The 20,277-nt window shown below is 41.9% G+C and overlaps 1 protein-coding gene across 8 annotated transcripts in view; it reads right to left on the bottom strand.

The window, feature by feature from the left end:
• Positions 1-20,277, bottom strand: part of LOC108306691 (ST18 C2H2C-type zinc finger transcription factor) — a 140,950-nt gene that overhangs the window by 37,221 nt on the left and 83,452 nt on the right. For all 8 annotated transcript variants that reach the window (XM_037739701.1, XM_037739699.1, XM_037739698.1 and 5 more), the window contains 5 exons: positions 16,713-16,847; positions 14,987-15,077; positions 13,852-13,956; positions 11,232-11,425; positions 8,466-8,677 (listed from right to left, as the gene is read on the bottom strand). In XM_037739701.1, the coding sequence (XP_037595629.1) occupies positions 8,466-8,677; positions 11,232-11,425; positions 13,852-13,956; positions 14,987-15,077; positions 16,713-16,847 (737 nt within the window). The remainder of the gene's footprint in view (positions 1-8,465; positions 8,678-11,231; positions 11,426-13,851; positions 13,957-14,986; positions 15,078-16,712; positions 16,848-20,277) is intronic.

Genomic DNA, 20,277 nt, shown 5'->3' on the forward strand with positions numbered 1-20,277 from the left:
AGTGCAAACCACACTTCACCCCGGTGGGGGTGGGGGCTTTGGGGAGCAGCTGACAGCCTGAGGTTGAAGCCCTATGCTGAAAACTTCAGAATACTATAAAGGGGCTTGTTTTCTCCACAGTTAGTGTGAGACTTAAAATTAAATCCACCATACAATATTTCTTCTTGAGATACCGTCTACATTTTGCCACGTGTTATTTCTTGGTTTCGTTTTTTTCTGTGTTGGAGGAACAGTACCCCATTCTGTATTTGGTTGAAGCTCCAGCAAACTGCTCACGTGCTTTGTATGTTCTACAAGATTCGCATGCAGGGATGGCTCGTGTGGTGTCATGAATCGTAAACATTACCACGCAGTCATTCTCAGAAGGTAGGAGGAAGGTGCCTGCCATTTTTCTAAATGGGTCAAGTAACACCTTTCTGGTGTTTTTACCATCATCCACCAGTTCAAAATTAACTTCTGGACAATTTGGCAACTCTCTTTTTTTCTTTTGGCTGGCCACTCTTCTTTGAATATTGAGTAAGATCCTGAACTCTTGAGGTAACCGGCTATTTCCCAGGGGATTTATTTTCACTCTTCCCTTTAAACGACCCCCACCCCCAGCCCCCAAAGAGGCACCACTGGGCTGCATCAACTGGGCTTGCTGCTTGTGCCTGACTTAGAAAATAAAAGCCCTTCTTTTATTTTTTTGTTTTACCTGCAAAGTTAATATTTTCAATCTCTCAGCCTACGAGATAGATATGCTTTACTGTATTTGTGGGAGGTAAATACACTTCTAATATGTTGTACTAAGATGCTTTGGCCGTATCTTTCTGTCCCTTTTTAGTAAATAGTTTAATCTCTCGTGATAGTTTTAAGCCCCGAATTTGGCAGTACAGCTTATCCGGGATAATAACTTAGTAACCACAACATCTTATGCCATCTGTATAATATCAAATACGTTTTTATACCAGCATTAATAAACCTTAGTTACAAAAATCCAAGATATTAACCATATCAGTGCCACATGTGCTCCGTCTCCATGATCTCACAATGTATTCTGCCAGGAGGGCATCAGAACAATTTTTGGCTTCGTAGCTGATATGTAAATAGCAATGAAACAGAGCTATAGTAATCAAGTTTAATGGCCAACGTAAAGTAAAATGCTAAATATTGTAGTTGCTGACATTTTTCATTAAAAAATTAAAAAAAAAACTTGGGTTAAGACTGCACAACCAACATTCACATAAAATTCCAGACCTCTGTGACAGATGGCTTAGGAAAAAGAAGCCATGTGACTGGGCTGCAGAGTTTTATAGTGCAAAACCCATAAATAGTGCAGATTCAATTTCTCTGAAAAATATCAACTCTTCCAAGACAAGACTAATATATATTTTAGTTTTTACGGACACAAATTCTAAATAATCCATTAAGACAATGGTAGATTCTAGGAGTTGTTATAATTACACATTTTGACTCAATCACTCCTAATGTTCAAAAGAGGCGCTTTTCTACATCCTGCGCCCAGCCGGCTGCTCTGAGCACCTGACTTCACTGGGAGAGAGCGGGCTGCTCACTGGGGAGCAGGGTACAGATGGGCTTTAAGTGAGCGCACAGATGCCTTCAACAATTACACGCAGTACCAGAGAAGGGTCCCTTTCTGCCCATAGATGGGCGATCACACGTTTACAGCATGGGCTTTTATTCAGAGCAGTATCAATGGGCATCACTTCTCTCCGTGCTTGAAACTCCAAATGGCAGCACAAAAAGGAGGGAGGGGCTGTTGGAGCTATGGCAGAGATGCACCCCTACCCCCGCAAACTTCTAATATTCTCATTTGTTCAAGTGCTATTTTGGATCTTTAAGTATTTAAAGTTCTTTTGCAGGTAGGTACAGGATTACTACTATTCATGTTCTTTCCAACTTAGAGGTAACACCCCAGGCCATCAATTTCAGCCCCTTTTGAGCTACGTTTTATTTACTCATTAAGTTATTGAGAAAGCACTTTGTACTTTTAAGACACCACAGTCTAGGGAAAATAAAATTGAGAAATAGGTTGCTTCTGCCTTCAAGGAGCTTATTTTACGCATACAGATTTTTAGTGAAGATAATTTTATAAATGTAATGTAAATTATAATTAAACCGAAGGTTGAAATAATTGCTCATTGTAATCCTTATCTTTGCTATAAACTAAGAAATGGCCTAGATGGCCACCAGCAGAGAAATGCTTAATGAAAATATGCTACCCCTACTTAATGGCACATTATGTGGTCAGGAAAGTGTTCATTATGAACCCTGTTTCTACATGGAAAATACTTTTATCACTGACAGCAGAGAACAATGTGCCATTCCTACTATGCTTACTACTAGGGAAAAAAGAGAGAAATGGGTTTTCTGAAAAAGAACAAAAAGGAAAACACAGAAGTAATTGTATATAGAAGGTATGCTGTGGCTATTTTCTTCCATTATTTTTCAGGCAAATGATAACATTATATTGTTTTCGCAATCTTAAGTGCACCCTCAAAGTTGGTGATGAAGTAAAAATAACATTATAATTTTATCTCAAATGTTATATTGTGAAAATTATTAATTTTCCTAACATGGATAAAACAAGAAAGCTCTGTTTTCCTGACTTGGCAAGCTGTCTTATGAATACAGGATGGGTCACCTGCCATCTTTTCCCTGTTGACTTGGCTGAGAGGAAGTGCTAAACTAAGTGTCCTTCTGACTAGGTTTCTGCCATAATTAGGGCCTGGCTTTCAACTCACAGCTGATGTTTTTCATTCTTGCTTCAGGGTTTTTTGTTTTGGGAGTATCTTTTCCATCCTGAAAGCTATCTTAAATATGTTTTCAAAGTAGGCAGGGTATTTATTAACAATAAACAGATGAAAATAACTTATTTTTACTAAACAGTGATTATTAAGTCTATTTAGATTATAAATTTGTGAAATATACTCAATATAAATAGAGGAGAAATGATCAGGTAAAATTTAAGTGAAATTTAAAACAGCTTCCACGAGATCTTTGGGACTTGGAATCATGGTCCATGCTGGTTGGCCAGCAGTTTAGGTGCTCTAAGATCTTAAGAAGTCAGACATGCATGAGTTCAAATTTCTGTTTCAACAGTTATAGTTGTGCCACTCAGAGAAAGTCATTTAGTATCTGTGAACTACTATTTCTTCATCTGCAAAATGGGATAATAACATCTGCTCTACAGGCCGGGCACGGCTCACACCTGTAATTCCCACACTTTGGGAGGCCGAGGCAGGCGGATCACAAGGTCAGAAGTTCGAGACCAGCTTGGTCAATATGGTGAAACCCTGTCTCTACTAAAAATACAAAAATTAGCTGGGCATGGTGGCGGACGCCTGTAGTCCCAGCTACTCTAGAGGCTGAGGCAGAAGAATCGCTTGAACCCTGAAGATGGAGGCTGCAGTCAGCCGAGATCATGCCACTGCACTCCAGCCTGGATGACAGAGCAAGACTCTGTCTCAAAAAAAAAAAAAAAAAAAAGTCTGCTTTACAGGGATTCTAGAGGGATTAAAAAGGATTAATGTAAGCCACATGCTTACTTATAGTTCCTGGCACATAACATGTCTTCCGTAAATGACAGCTGATAATCATAATAATTTAACTGAGTTTGTTTTTTCAACTTTTACTTTAGATTCAGGGGGTTGGACTAGGTTTTTGAATACAAAAGAGACATGTCCCTAGGCTACTGTGCACAGGGCTAAAAAGACAATTATTAAATAGCTAGTTTCCTTGCACCGGCATCAACCAGTTCCTTGTGATCCCTCACTCAAGACCCCATAACATTTCACTCACAATGTGTGGCAAACCTGCCCCGCTCTTGAAGTTACCAGAAAAGGCGGCATCAGGGTTCTCACCGCCCAGAGGGCCGCCAGACTTCCTGGTACCAGGTGGCGAGAATGGCGATGCCACATCATGTTATTTCTAGGCCGTGTTCAAGCACAAAACAGACTTTGAACTTTAAACATTTCAAGCAAGTGTCAATTTTTTGTTTTCTTTGAAGGCACACTCTGCATATGCCATTTTGTCTAAACAGGTGGGGAAAACACCAAAACAAACAACAGAATGCCTGGCAAGCAGCAGTGATGAGGATAAAGATAGACTGCAAGGCCTGTTCCTACCTCTGGTGATCAGGGTGGGAGGAAGAAAGAAAACGGGAGTGCATCTGCCTGCGGCTGCACCGGAGGAAGATGTTCAGCACGCGCCAAGGACCCAGGACCCTCTCCCACCTGAGGCCCCGTGGCCAGACCAAAGGGGGCTTTTTGGAGCTGTGGCCCCTTTGTGTCTCCCAAATCACATTAATTCCAAATTACAATGAAGGACATTATACACATCTTACAACCACGTTCTGGAAACACGTCACAGTAGTTCATGCCTGTAATCCTAGAATTTTGTGAGACTGAGGCAGGAGAATCTCTCTTGAGCCCAGGAGATGGAGGCTGTAGTGAGCTATGATCACACCACTGCATTCCAGCCTAGGTGACAGAGCAGAGCCTCTCTCTCGCTCAGAAAGTTCTAGAATCAAAATAAAGCTAATACTGTGACTCACGCCTGTAATCCCAGAAGTTTGGGAGGCTGAGGCTGGTGGATCACCTGACGTCAGGAGTTTGAGACCAGCCCGGGCAACCTGGTGAAACCCCTGTCTCTACTAAAAATACAAAAATTCACCGGGTTTGGTGGTACACACCTGTCGTCCCACTACATGAGAGGCTGAGGCAGGAGAATTGCTAGAACCTGGGAGGCGGAGGTTGCAGTGAGTGGAGATCTCGCCAATGCACTCCAGCCTGGGCAACAGAGTGAGACTCCGTCTCAAAAAATAAAATTAAAACTAATAATGAAGATGAAATTACTTTAACCATTATGTCATCCACTAAGCATTGATAGTGCTAATTGTTTTCTCCTGACTTAATTCCTTAAAGAGATACTTAAAACATGTAAGCAATGTTGGTGGTACAAATATATTATATACATACTGGATTGTATCATAACAAACAAGTAATTCCTTTGAAAATTATCTGCCTTTGGGACATACTAGGCTCTAGTTTGGGCACTGGTACATTCAGGCTGGGGCATGATGGAAGCCTGCACTTGAGGGATGCTGGCTGAGTGAACGGATGACCGTGTGAACAGCAGCATGAGCCTTCTGTGTTGGGGAGGGGTGGATCAGTGACATGTTCCAGTGTTGGGGGCCATGGGACTTTGGAAGAAGGAGAATTTTGGGGATGTCCATATAATTTTTAGAGTGTGTAGGAAATCAAAGGTTTTTTTTTTTTGCCCCTCTAAAAACAACCTCTGCTCCTATGATCTTCTGTAAGAGTAGTGATTTTACAAAGCACCAATTCAGATTGCCCATTAAACTTGGAGTCCGTTGTGAGAATACATACAGCCAGTTAATCTGTATTAGCCCCAACATGTGGGTATGAAGGCAATTTCAGAGTTAGTGCTCTTTGGCTTGATGTCAAAAAGGTGGTAACCATGGATGACAGTAAAGTCTGTAATTCATACACCTATGGAGTGCTTTATGCAAATGAGAGATGCTCATTGTGTAAAAGAAAGAACTGGATGGAAGCAGGGGGGAAGTGGGAAATCAGCCCTTACCCAAGTTCTGGTCAAATTCACTGCAAAGCCACCATGCGTGCCCTGGATGAAAGGAAGCTCACCTCTTCAAGCGTAGCTTTCTACTGAGAGCCATGCAAGGCAGGGACAGCTCCCAGAGGGTCACTCCTTTCCTCTGCTTTGTTTGTCCTTTCTCCTCAAGGGCAGAGTCTGTGACTGACCCTAACCTGTGGCTGGAGCCGTCTAGCACTTAGAGGCCTTCGGTTGGTCCAGCTGTGAGTCCATCTCCCAGGATGTCTCGCTAATACATCCAAAGTGCTCAGCTGTGAAAGTCTAGAGTAAGAAGAAGCTGTACATCTCAAGACCCTTATTTCTACACGTGAAACTCAAGAGATCGATACATGTCAGCTATGAGAAATAAGCATACTAATAGCCTGCCGTAAAGGAAGAATCAAATTGTAGTGAAGTGAGAATCGGGCTAGTATTCAATGTGGAGGCAAAGTCTGTCTCTGCTTAATCCTACATTAAATAAAAGGCAGCACTGAACAGAAAAGGCCCACAATCAGGCATAGTTTCATCGGAGGCTCCGTTCCAGGGCGAATTACCTTGGCCTTCTCTCACTTTCACTAAAATAAATATCTTTTGTTAATTCAGGAATATACGAGATTCTCTTCAACCTTACAAAAATAAGATTACCAGGACAGAATTCTAGGAATTGTTACAGTTGTGTGCAAATGTGTGCACATGCGTGTGTGTGCGTGTGTGCTTGTGCATGCACTGGCAGAACGATTCTGCACAAAGTGACAATCTAGGGTGCCATATTTATCCCATTTTAGCAACTACTATGCAAAGGAGGCAATTTTCATGGGAAAATGGTTTTTAGAACTCCCAGCGTAACAAACTCCTTTGGGAAGTCAATCTGTGTGCTCTCTGTCTCTTCCAGCCTCGTCACCACATCAATTGTTTGGCTTCTGCGGTTAAGACTTGGTTGGCACTGCAAGGCTGAGGCATGCGGTGTGCTCCTGTCACCTGGGCACGCAGGATGAGCTCTGTGGAGCAGCCTGGCACAGAGAGCTCCCGCCAGGAGTCCGACAACACACACTGGAAATTGACTATTTGAAACGTGTCCATTTAACAATTGCTTTTCTAACCAGAAATAACGTTTTTAAAAGAGAAGAACGTATGTAAACAAGGGAAAAAGCCCTGTAATTTTAGCCATCTTTGTTTGATACGTTTCTTGGTGTCAGTGTCATAGAACATGGAGAATCTAAAGGTGAGAGGCAGAATTCTGAGGACCAGGAACACATCTCCAGGTGTAGATGGACAGCATCCATTCTAGAACCACTTCCCCGAGTAATTTCAGTAACATCAATAATTATAACATTGGTACCTATATTCTCATAGGCCAGCCTGAACAACCAAAAAATAAGGGACTAAGAAGGAAGCTATTTTAGTGTTTCTCCAAGTAGAGGATTATTAGAATACATACCTCTTAAAAGGAGGAATTTATTCAGATTATAAAAATAAATTTCAAAATAAAGTTGCATTTAAAAAGTCCCTAAATCACCTATGTAAATAATTTGTGACTAGGAATCTTTTGAATTTGGATGGCCTGGTATACATATGTATATGTTTTTCAGTTTTAGGGGATGTGTTTCTCTTTGTTTAAGAACGTCATTTGTTTAAAAATGGTTTCTGAGTGATTTTTGGCCACCAACTCTTCCTGGGGCTTACTTGGCTCAGCTTTGTCCAGAAGCTAATTTCGATTCTTCTGTCAAATGCTCGGTGGCACCGTGTTACCTGCTCTCCTGAAGGCCTGGCACGGCTCAGGCAGCAGCTGACCATGCCGGGGATCCGCACACTTAAAGGGGAAAAGAAGAACTATGGTCTTCAAGCACGCGAGTTTCAGGGTTAGCATTTAACTCAGAAATCTTCCACATAAAGCAAGCTAACACTTCTTCTCAAATAATTCTGGAAACTTATTTCAGCGGCTTCAGCCTTCTAGATAGAGAAATCATTTCTTTGAACTGAAGCTTTTTCTGTAAATCGGAGTTCCTGCTCCAACTGACAGCAGGAGCAAACGGCTGAGCCGCTCTTACAAGCTCTGTGGATCGCTGTGACTGTGGCATCAGAAGCCCTTCACTGTCAAAGGGCATGGAGGAGCTTTGTGTGTGTGTGTGTGTTTTTTTTCATCAAATCACTTCTCATTGTCAGTTGGGAAGGAAAGGAGAGGGTATTGGAGAAATGTGATTAATTTCATGGGCTTCAGAAAGGTGGTGTTTTTAAAACTTCACAGAATGTGATTTTGTATTTGAATGCCCTGAGTTCTCAACCTTCCCTGAATCATCTCCTGTTGATTTCATGTATTCAGGTTATAGTATGTGTCCTTGGAGAATACTATAGCAACTCAGGCTATCTTATGTTATACAACAGTAGCATGTGCAATGATAAAATTTCACGGGTCAATTCTGCAAATGTTTTACAAGCCACCATTTAATCACACATTTCTTACCATCTTTGATTTGCAGACACTGAAAGGCTTCCATTGTTGAGATTTATTTTAATAGCAATCCTCTTTTCTTGTGTGCCAAACTCCCCATAGCAAAAATAGCTTTGAAATGTGTAAATTCTCCCCAACCCCTCTCTGTAACTCACTTCTCCCCAACTTTGGTACCCTAACTTCAAGAAGAGCCACAGAGCAAGATGTGCACGCTTTCTTCCTTCTTTGACCCCACCAAGCTCATCCCTGCCTGCGTTTCTCTGAGTCTCTTCCTGAGACAGGGAGGAGATTGCTTCAGAGGTGGCGGAGCGGAGTGGTAGTGAATGTGGTTAGAAACATGAAAGGCAGTTTATTCTCACGGTTCAGTCGCTGGCCCACCCTCTGGGCTCTTGGACTGGCCTACCTTGGCATGCAGACTCTGTGGCTTGTTGGAGAGGATGTCTGTGGCTTCCCTGCAGCGGGTGGAAAGGTTCAGGATGGCAGCAGCTGCTGCTATGTGGGTGTCTTCACTACATTGACCGTAGCTATAAGAGTTGGCACGGCTAGGGCTCTGGGTGTGGGCGCCTGCACTAGGCAGTCGATTAGGAAATTTCACTGGATTTGAAAAATGCTTCACTGTTGAAGAGAGATTTGATTAGCAATTGCATGTACGTGGTTTCAGTCATTAAATAGATTTGTTTTTTAAAGCTATAACTTCTTGCATTGAAATATGTGAAGAATAAATTAAAACATGATCCATTATCCATGGGTACATTAAATCAAGGTTGTCCAGACTGGTTTTCACAGAGATTCATAGAACAAATGATGTAATTGCTGGGACAGAATGCCTATTCTCTTAATACTTTTCGTATTTAAACTTCTTATGACAAAAACTCCATAACTAACGTTATGGGGCAGGTGCACTGGCAACATCTGTGGCAAAAATTGTAGATAAAAAACACACTAGCAAAATCCACCAGGGATTACAGAGAGTTTAAGGCATGCCCATTGGAAAACTCCATGTATGGAAGGACCAGTGATTCCAGTGGCGGAAAAAAAAAAGTATCCTTTCAATGTTTGTTTTCACAGTAACAACTTCTACTTAGACATGGAATTGTATTTTTATTATTTGATATTCAGGCTTGTTTTGTCCTTTAACCAGTAGAAGTTGTTCTTCATTCAACTAGATGGAACTAAATAGATGGTGGAGTCTTTAATGAGCTGGCATTTTGCATATTCAGGGAGAGAGATAAACAAAGGGCAGGCAGGAAATGTTCTCAAGGTGAACAGAAAGGCAATTTAGTTATCAAGGCTGAGTTTCCATTTTATGCTTCTGTCGTAGGTACCAAGGCATTATGGAGAAACAGAATTAAACAATTTCTCTTCATTCTTAAATATTTGTAAACATCACTCAAGGTTACAGGAGAAACACTTAAGATTTAATGTGAACTCATATAAAAGCATTTAGCTTTTTATTTTACATTAAATATTTTTTATTTTAAATGTTTGACTCTTTTCATAAAACAAAATTTAAAACACTGGCAAATGTTATATTTCTATAATCACAAGAATATGAAAATGTCACTGAATGTTTTGCACTTTTAAAAATCAATATCTATACTATATGAGTACACTGAGTGCTCTTGTTAACTAGCTTCACTGGAATTAAACATATATGTATGTGTGCATATTGTGTGCATATATAATAAAATTGTATATCTATATAGGCACACACAAAATTGCATGGATAGATAGATATAAAACTGTATGTGTATAACTTTTCCCCTAAATCTAACAGGTTGTTAGTGGTTATTTATTTTGGTTAGAACCTATTTTTGGTAAGATTAGGCAAAATATCTTTTAGGGTGTAATGTACCTCTCCCTGATAGGTGAATTCCTTTCAAGTCTGTTTACTACTGGGTTTGACATGGAATTCTACTTCTCTGAAAGAGTTCATCAACATCACACAATGAGCTAAACATTGTGTGCTCTTAAGAGCACTCAGTTTCGGTAACCTGGTGTAAGCTCAAAGGGATTCTATGGCTATGCAGAATGCTGCAAAACATTCGTGGTGTAGGAGAACTCAATGTGCACATTATTTAGCTCCTTTCTTTAGGGAAGTTAAGTGACCATATGAAGAAATCACGGCCTCTATTGGTTCGCACTATTTACTTTCACACCTTTTCATTAGAATGTTTGAGGACTCCAAACAACTTGAAGAAATATGTAAGAAGAAAAATCACCAGGTTTTATATATTATACCATACTCAAGTTATGGTCTTCTATATGGATGTGTTAGCATTAAAGAATATTAATGCATTTTAAGTGTTTCTATATCAATGCTTCAGTTTGGAAGTAAACATTTTCACAGCCACACAGTTTATTCTATTATAGTAAAATCCTGACTCTAGAATTGTTTCTTAGACTTTTTACCTTCCCTTTCACCTTGAGTTTGAATGCTTTTGCTGATTTAAGTAATTTTTTAAACAGCATTTCAACATTTTACTTATCAAAGTTCCATAATTTCTTTTTTTTTTTTTTTGACACAGAGTCTCGCATCGTTGCGCAGGCTGGAGTGCAATGGCACGATTACCACTCACTGCAACGCCCGCCTCCGGGTTCAAGCAATTCTCCTGCCTCAGGCTCTCGAGTAGCTGGGATTACAGGCACCCGCCATAATGCTTGGCTAATTTTTTGTATTTTTAATAGAGACGGGGTTTTACTACGTTGGCCAGGCTGGTCTGGAATTCCTGACCTCATGATCCACTCTCTTCAGCCTCCCAAAGTCCTGGGATTACAGTCATGAGCCACTGCACCCATCCAGATTTCCGTAATTTCAATAGAAATAAATATTACTACATTACAACGGTCATCACGTTTTTCAATATAGCAATCCAAACTCCAGCTAACTATGAATTAAATATTTCTTTAGAATTATGGTACTTAGATTCAACAATAGCATCATATTTGTAGAATAATTAACTTATTAACTGTTCACTATGTTATGTGTAACTTTCAGTATAAAATCAGTAACATCAACTTATTATCGTTTTCCTTATTGTATTTCACTCTCCCGCCAGCTGTGTATAGTATATCATATATTTAATTATATCCCCCGGCCCCCGACACACACATACACCCATACACAAGAAACATTTTGGGAAAATGAGTATTAGAACGCAAAGCTTACATTCAGGAAATGGTGGTGTTTTTCGTCCTAGCCCTGTTTGTATGAGAGGGCGTTTACCAAAAACTTGGGCATCAAAACTGGCATAATCAAATGGTACTTTTCCAAACTTTTCCTGTTCTTTTGACACTGTGGCTCTGGAAGAAGCGATGGCTTGTGACGGGAAATTGAATTCAATTTGTTTCACCACGCTTGTCCTGGAGGGCAGGGCAAAGTAGCACAAAAGAAATACAATAAAACTATCGGTGGGCACGTTACTGTCAATTTACAGTAGATACATGCATCACCCCTGAAGGTACCCACAGAGACACTGAACAGTAAGAAAGACAGGGTCATGGCAGGAGAGAGCAGTGTGCTCCGGACCCACAGTGAGAGATGGAAAGATGTGCTGGGCTCTGTATGGCTACGATGTTGCTGTCTACTCTATTTCCCAGGCCTTCCAACAGCAAATTAAGAATATGCAATCCTCCATTCATCTTATGAAGAAGTCATGAGATAATATTTGATGCTTGCTAGCATTTTGAGTTCTTAAAGTTCTTAAAGGAAAGCCACGTAGGGTGGGTGCAGTGGCTCATGCCTGTAATCCCAGCACTTTGGATGGCCAAGGTGGGTGGATCATCTGAACTCAGGAATTCGAGACCAGCCTGGCCAACATGGTGAAACCCCCATGTCTACTAAAAATACAAATATTAGCCAGGGGTGGTGGCACACTGCTGTAATCCCAGCTGCTCAGGAGGCTGAGGCAGGAGAATCACTTGAACCCAGGAGGCAGAGGTTGCAGTGAGCCAAGATCGTGCCACTGCACTCTGGCCTAGGAGACAGAGCAAGATTTCATCTCAAAAAAAAAAAAAAAAAACAAAAAACTATGTCACCATCAGTAAATACTGGTTAAGGCACTGACAAGGTGTGCATGTTCTGCTTGTTAGAATTGTTCATAAGGTTGGCAATGAATAGTCACAACTGTGACCAGAGAGGAAATGTCATTATATTCCATTCAGAAGAAGTGATGCTAGGCTCTGCTCAGTCCTGCAGAGCTGGCAGAAATATGATGCCTAAGAGGGGCAGGCAGAGACCCGAGATCTGATTCCTGAGTTGAGAGTTTCTTTCTGGACCGTTCACCTTTTTCCCCTGCCTTCAGTCAGAATGTTTTCGCTGATTTAAGTAATACTTCAAATATTCAGTATTTTATCGATTGAATTGTCATCATTTCATATGACTCAAAATTACTGTATTATAATAGCTATCATATTTGCAACATGATTATCACAATCTAAGCTAAGTCTGAATTAAATATTCTTTTAGAATTGTACTTGGATTAAACAAAGGCATCCGATTTGTATAGCACTGATTCCAGTCACATAAAGCACAAATGATTTTCTGCTGTGGTCTAATGGTGAGAGAACATAAATGAATATACCATTCAATATTTAGCAATATTAAAATATATTTTTTTCTCTTTTTTCCACCAAAAAGTGTTAAACTCGTTAGAATGTCGAAGTTCTCAATGAGGTGTTTTGGATTAGATTTGAAAAAATCTTTTTATCTGCTGTATAAACATATCTGAGCAACGAATTGATCTTATTATTGTCTATATAACTTGGTTGATAGCCCTAAAGCTGCATATATATTCTAATATAAAACAATTTTAAACTTTTAAGAAATGAGCAAAATGAAATGCAATGTTCTTTCTATTTTTGCTAACTAACTTATTTGGGGAAAAACTAGAGAATACAGTCATACCAACCAAGAATCCTACTTTAAGATTTTTCATTGCTACTTATTCAGTAATTCATAATTTTCACTTGACATATGTTCTTCACGCATGTGATTTCAATGCCAATTTTGACTCTTTTAATCAAATCTATAGAAGCAAAATATTAAGGAAAGTTGTATCTTGAAAATATGGAAATGTCTAATAACTAGTTTTGTACTTCAATGACTCAGTAACAATAGTTATCTATCATCTAGCTTAATCCTGAAATCATCTTCCCTACAAAAATGATCTTATGGTAATAAACATATAACTTCACACTAAATATCATCATACATATTTTAGTATTTAGATATAAGATCTTCCAAATTTCTAGACAGCACAAAGAGCCTGGGAGCTACCAGGACACTAGAAGAGATTCTATTAATAACTGTCAATCATGGAATGAATTTTTGTTTTAAAGACATTATATGTGTTTGTGGAACTGAAGAATAAATACATAGCATCACATATTTCAGGAAGGTAGGAGTGACGTTGGATGGCATTTTCTCCAGGCAGAAAGGTGAAGTCAGTCATAAAGCTTGCTCATCTGACTTGTGGGTGTACTTAGTAACCCATAATTCTGATTCATATATGCCATCGTGTATTAATTCTTTTAGATTCACCTCCAATGTTACCTTTGCAAAGAGATGATTTTCAACTTAAACTTCTGGAGGGCTTAGTAGTTCATTTCAGCGACGATGTCATTAACGAGACCAGCCCCTGGTCTAGTGGGCCGGGCTGTACACGCAGGTCTACTAGGGCTGAGTGTGGAGGCTGAGCCACAGGGAAGTGACACACGAAGGACCAGAGGCCCTGCCATGCAGGAGCCAGGAGGAAGAGAGCACCGAGGACATTGTGGGGAGTTCGTACCTGTGGGCCTGGTCAGGACACTGCCCAGTTTGGGGAGAATCAAGCTGATTTTTATCCTGGGACATTGCCAATTTTTCAGCTGCAGCAATTGGACAACCAGAAAGACTGTTTAAAAAAGGAAACACGGGAGGACTTGAGTTAAAATGATAATACGATTTGTTTTGGCACATGCCTCACAGCACACTTGGCACGCACTAAATGTTAAGTCATATTAATAGTTCACTTAGCACCATGCACGCACTGAAAGATCCCAAAGGGTTTTGCAAACTACAGTGTCAATACTTGCTCCCATCCCCATCTCAGAGGTGAAAGGTAACAAACTCACTTTTAAACAAAAACATGATGTAAGGGATAAATAACGCAAGCATTTGGAAACTTCTTATTATTCTAAGTGAATGTGCTCATTCCGATTGCAATGTGTCCGACTCTGGAAGTTAGCATGGTAAGTCCTTGTCTTACCTTAGCATCTTTAGAAAAATTTTAGAAACTCAGTTCTTTATCTTAGTTGAAATTCTAAGTGCAGAATATGAAGTTTTCTGGCATAGTGCTTATAAGTCAAATGGCACCTCATCACCACATAATCTACTTGTAATATAAAATGTGAATATCAAACAATTAGCATTTTCACCCCAAATATTTATATATACATAATACATTTGCATGTAAATGCACATATGTGTGTTTTATGCTAGTTGCAATTTCAATGAAATGATGTGTACCCTCCACCTGGTTTACAGTCACAACTATTGAAGCCCTGTTGGTACCTTTTTAATGTCTATTGGATGGAATCCAGGATAACCCAGAAGCAACTCTTTTCAATGTCAAAACAGCAATGACGAGGTTCTGGTGCAAAAGACGGCACATTCTATTCGTATGATTATATGAATATGTAACCCCAGCACCTTCAAATATAATATTTTTTCATTATCATAACTGGCTGCTAATACCCAACTTTCTCAGAAAGGAAATGATGAGGTCCTTTCTTTCTGACAACGCATTTCTTCTCTGTTTCAAGTGTCACATGTTGGACACAATGCAGCAATTTTCATCACACATCCCTAACCCATTATTTTATTGGTGGAACGGTTCCCCCACGTTTTTAAATGTAAAATGATTAGCGTCTGATGAGAATTACCTCCTGTGGGTGTTACGGTTGCTGTTCACATGACCCCTTCCTGTGCATCCCGGCGTGGGACACTTGAGCACATTTTCATGCATGGCAAGAACTAAGCACAAAACAGCACATAAAGGAAAGAAAACTTTACCATAAATACAAAGCACACTAACACATGTATCTCTCAGCTTCATATTCAGATGACTTCAGTTACATCATCCACCATGCTCCCTCTATATATATTCAGACAAAAACAAGTGAGCATGGAAGAACTTCAGAAATTAAATCCAGCAAGCTTGATCAAGTTTTAATTTCTCTAAACTTCATGCTATAGTTACACTGGACTTAAATGAGATGATCCTGCTCATATTTGGTGTAAACTGAGAAGCTCATAACCTTCCCTTCACATAGATGTGATTTTCCTTGGGGGAGCGGACAGAGAACACTATCATATAGTTCTTTCCATCTCTTCCCTGCAGTTCGAAGTTCTGTTTATAGTCTTCTTTATTTTCTAAGTGATATTATTTTGATTCTTTCTCCATCCACCCCCTACTCCCCACACCCCACTGCCATTTGGTTACTGGGCGAGAAGGATGGTTGGGTGAACAGCCAAAGAACCAGCCTGAGGGACTGCTAATTCAGCAAAACAGCACTGAGCTGATTAGACTAGTGACTTGCAAAATCTCACTCCCGAAAAGAATGATGTTGAGCACTTCCATTTTTGTGATTTGTTTTGGCCCAAGAGGTGTCTCAGTAACTAGGTTCACAAAGTGGAGGATGGACCAGGTCGATGTTGTACCATGCAGAAGGTGGCCGCCCTCTGCTTCACTGCCAGTGGAGAGCTCACAGCGGGGCTGAGGGCGGAGAGGGGGCTGAGGCTTGCTCCTGCTCAGGGACCTCTACTGCTGCAGGATATCCTGAGACAATGCCAAGGAAGGCGTCCCCACTGCGGGAGGAGACCAGGAGGGCAATGGTGACTGCCTTGTGATGCCCGAAGGCTGACTGGTCCTGAGCTTAAGGAAACCATGCCTCCAGGTGAAAGACAACTGTGCAGTCACACAGCTTAATAACCACGTCTTATTTTTATATTCTGATGATTTAATATCTGGGGACTTGCTGACTCTGGAGGGACTGCCCCTTCCAGGGCAGCCAATTCCTGGAGAGAATAAACAACTTTCCCACAAGCACACTTTAAAAATGCAATCCAGCCAATCTGCAACCCACAGCCCAACCACCTCCTTTACTGGACACTTACCCTCTGGGGCACCATTCTTCTTCCCTGATCGTTCCAGGGGCAGGTAGCATACAATAAGGGACAGCCCCTATGCCCCAGAGCCTGCTGAAATCATTCAAACTGGCCAGTCCTAAGGCTGCTTACCCTGCCCCATCAGAAGCTACCAAAAAGGCTCTGGCCCACTGTCCCCACTCCCTCCACCCCCGAGCCACCCTGGTGCTTTCCTCTGTGGCCTTCCATGCAGTGGCCTGGCCCTTCTTCTGGGCATTGTGAGGAGCTAGCTGTCTTTCCTATGGCCATTGTCTCTTGATCTGTTGGTTTTCTTGGGCCTTGAATTTTCTATAAATACACTATATTTAAAAACCCATAGCTAGATGGAAGTGGCTTCACACAGATCAAAAAACTTTATGTTTCCATTCTTAATTCCAAATTGGAAGAGGAAGACGATAACGTCGTGATGATCTGGCGTGTATAAGAAGGAGGCTGATTCTTTGAGGGACAAGTGATACTCACTTTCCAGGGGAACCCGCACTTTGTGGGGGCACCCCGAAAGGCTGCGGTGGTGGGGGTAGAGCCCTGTCACATGTCCTGTGCCATCGCACCCAGGGATCGGGCACTTGGTCTCCCTCTTTTCAGGCCTCAGCGAATCTATGGAGAAATTAAATTGAGAAATGCATTTGGTTTCTTAGTTCCCTTCCCATTCAATAGAATGGCCTTGCAGGGTGACATTCTCACTTTATTCAGTTTTACTGTCATAAACATTCTTCTCACATTGCCTTGAATAAGACCCTCAACTAAGACCTGTGGAAACAGAAAACATGTTTTCAATTTTCTTGGTTTCCTAAGCAAAGGCTGACACAGGGCAAGGGAGTGTTAAAATACAGAGATGGTTTTACGTTGTCATGTCACATATTGTAGTTAGAGCCTCATTATGAAAAATCAACCCTGTGCCAGGGGGTGAACAGGCTCCCAAAAAGAAAAAAAAAAGTGAGAAAGAATTTATTCAAACAAAACCACTTCTTACTGAAAGTCTAGAAAGAGCCAGATTCAAAATGACAAAACCGAAGAAACCACCGTGTCTGAGAAAGACCCATCCAGCCTTGGCCCTGCAGGTCCCTGGGCTTGGGGGTAGAGAGCAGAGCCTGCTCCCTGCAAAGCAGCTGGCGGAGTTAGGACAGGGCAAGGACACTGGCTGGGGTCCTGCCTGTCCAGTGCTAGTGATGCACGGTCTCGAGATTCCAACACCCCCACAGGCTGCCACTTAGGATCAGCGTGCAGGGAGTGCGGGCAAGAACCTGCTGATCTCACTCTAAATGCAGAATCCGAAAACTGAGGCAGCAGGAAGACTTGGAAGGGAAATGTTCTTGCGGGAGACTTACAGAAAATAGAAATGCAAAGACTGCGGGCCACTGAGCAGCGGTCCAGGGGGCACCCCTAGGAACACAGTGTGGGCGTGGCTCACAGGAGCAGCCAGGCATGGCAAGGGACACCTGTTGATGCATCTTCTGCGAGTTGGGGTGGGAGAGGCTGCAGACGATCTTGGGGTTTGATTTTCTGATACACACTTTGCCACAAGTTAAAGGGTTATATAAATATATGCAACAAATGGGGACCAAACATGAATGCTGGTGAGCTTAGAGCTAACACAGACGAAGCCTTATTCAGAAATGTTCACATTCGTGACTGAGATGGCAGATAAAGTTGAAACAGAGATGTACTCATAGAGCCAAAATTGCCTTCCTAACTTGTGTGGGAATAACCCCAACCACGGGGAGAGCCTGTCCCGCAGCACTTGGGGCATGAAGAAGAAAGAGCACCGGAAGATGAACAGAAGCCCTCCAAGAGGAGCAATGCGGGAGGAAGTGAGGCTATTGGGGTCTGTGTCACGAAGCCTCAGGTATAATGAGCACACTAGATGTGTGGATGCGAAGACTGAAAATGGCCAGTGTGGTCCTGCCCAAGAAGATGCTGGTGATGGAACGTGGGCCTCGTGTGCTCCTGTGCAACGGGGCACAAGGGCTGGCCGCTGTCGTGGGATGTGGCAGACATCTCCGGGGTGCTGTATTGCAAGAGCAGACGCGCCCTCTGCGATACCATGGCACCCCAGTTGCTGGAAGATAAACAGTCCTGGGCAGATGGGGCACGGCAGGTTGTATGTAATGCAATTATATGGGGCATGGATTCAGCAGAAGGGGAAGAGCCAAGGATCCTTTGAGTCGTCCTGCACTGCAGGTCGGGGAGGTCAGGAGACAATTCGGGAAGTCCTAAATGGGCAAGGAATGACCAGTTGATGAGGCTGTGACCAGCAGCGGGCATTTACGCTAAGGAAAGACAGGACCTAAATGTGCTGGTGTCGACACTGTTCTCTTTGCATTTTGTAAGAGACAAATTAAGAGTTTTGTGATGCTCTATGATTTGTGGATATATGTTTTATTTAATCTAAGAATAGTGCCAAATTTCAAGCGAATGTGAAATCTGTACACCACTAGGTCCAAATTCCTAAAATCTGATTAGAGGAACTGATGGGGCTGATGCCACAGCATACTAAGTTAGAAAAAAGGAAACAAGCCATAATGTGTATTTTGATGTCCTTCCTCTCTTGGACCTTGCCCAGGTAAGGCCACATTTCTAAACCACATTGAAAGGACTGGCGTCGCGCACTTCCTCTCCTTGCCACACTGTCTGCAGGAAGCCAGAGAGGGTGCTGGAGATAATGCAGGCTGGCTCCTGCCCAGGTGCGGCTCACTGACAGTTCCCAGTGCCCCTTTGTCTGCAAGTCCCTCCTCTGCTGGGCAAAACAAAGATGCAGGGAAATGCTCTGGAGGGTAGAACCTGTTTGCATGATAAGAAGGCAGAGCCTGAGCTTGGGGCGACTCTCAAGCGTGGCTCTTCCTCTATTTTCTTTACACAATGTTGCATAATGAGGGTGACCTTACACTCTGGTGATGTTACACCTTGGTTTTCCTGGGACTGTCCTCATTCACACCTGAGGAACTCATGTAATGATTCACAGTGTTCCCCTTTTCATAGGCAGGACAATCAATGACATGGCGACTCTACTTACGTTGCAACCTACATCTCACTAAATGCTTAGTAGCAGGAGTCTAACCACACTAATTTTAGAATTGCTGACTCATCTAAAAGCTGCGGTAAAATGAGGTTTTAAAATTCTTGCATTCTTTCCTTAACGGCGAAGTTGCATGGGCAAGGCGTCTGGGGAGTTAGGACGGTATTTTGGAGGATATGGCTCTCAGCTGGGATGAGCATTGACTTAGAGCATGGAATGCATGTCAGAGAGAAAAAAAACACCCTTCTTGTGCCATTGGATCCCACATTGGGAACAAGGAACAGGAAAGGGAATACTCAGTTTGGACTCTGCAGGCCTTCTCTAGACTAAGCCTGTGATTCCTCTGCAAAGTGGGCTCTGCCTTCTTCACCCGTTTTGCTGACTAGCCTGCCTTGCAGAGGCTGCCTCCATGCCTGAGGCACTAGGATAGACCGCTGATTCATCCAGTCCTAGCAGGAATTCAGCAAGCCTCCAATCGGCCCAAATGTTTACAAACACAAATTATATACCCTTAATTTTTGAAAACAAAAAAAGAGAAGTTTTAAAAACTCTATAGAAATATCCAAAGGATCATCAAATACTTTCAGCTGTGGCTCAAATAAAGTTCTCTTAAGACTAGGTTTCGTTGCCTGTAAGGTATCATCAATTGTAAAATAAAACATCATTTTGTGTGCTACTTAGAAAGAAAAAAAAGGTTGGTAATTAAACTGTGGCATGCCCTTCAGAGTTCAGAGATGATAAAACAGAGAGATGATGATGCCTGTAATCCCAGCACTTTGGGAGGCCGAGGGGTGCAGATCACATTCGAGACCAGCCTGGCCAACATGGCGAAACCCCATCTCTACTAAAAATATGAACATTAGCCGGGTGTGGTGACCGGTACCTACAGGTGCTCCTTGGGAGGCTGAGGCAGGAGAATCACTTGGACCCAGGAGACAGAGGTTTCAGTGAGCTGAGACCATGCCATTGCACTCCAGCCTAAGCAACAGAGGGAAACTCTGTCTCAAAAAA

The sequence above is a fragment of the Cebus imitator genome, unplaced genomic scaffold (assembly GCF_001604975.1).
Source record: "Cebus imitator isolate Cc_AM_T3 unplaced genomic scaffold, Cebus_imitator-1.0 Scaffold73, whole genome shotgun sequence".
Classification (NCBI taxonomy): Eukaryota; Metazoa; Chordata; class Mammalia; order Primates; family Cebidae; genus Cebus; species Cebus imitator.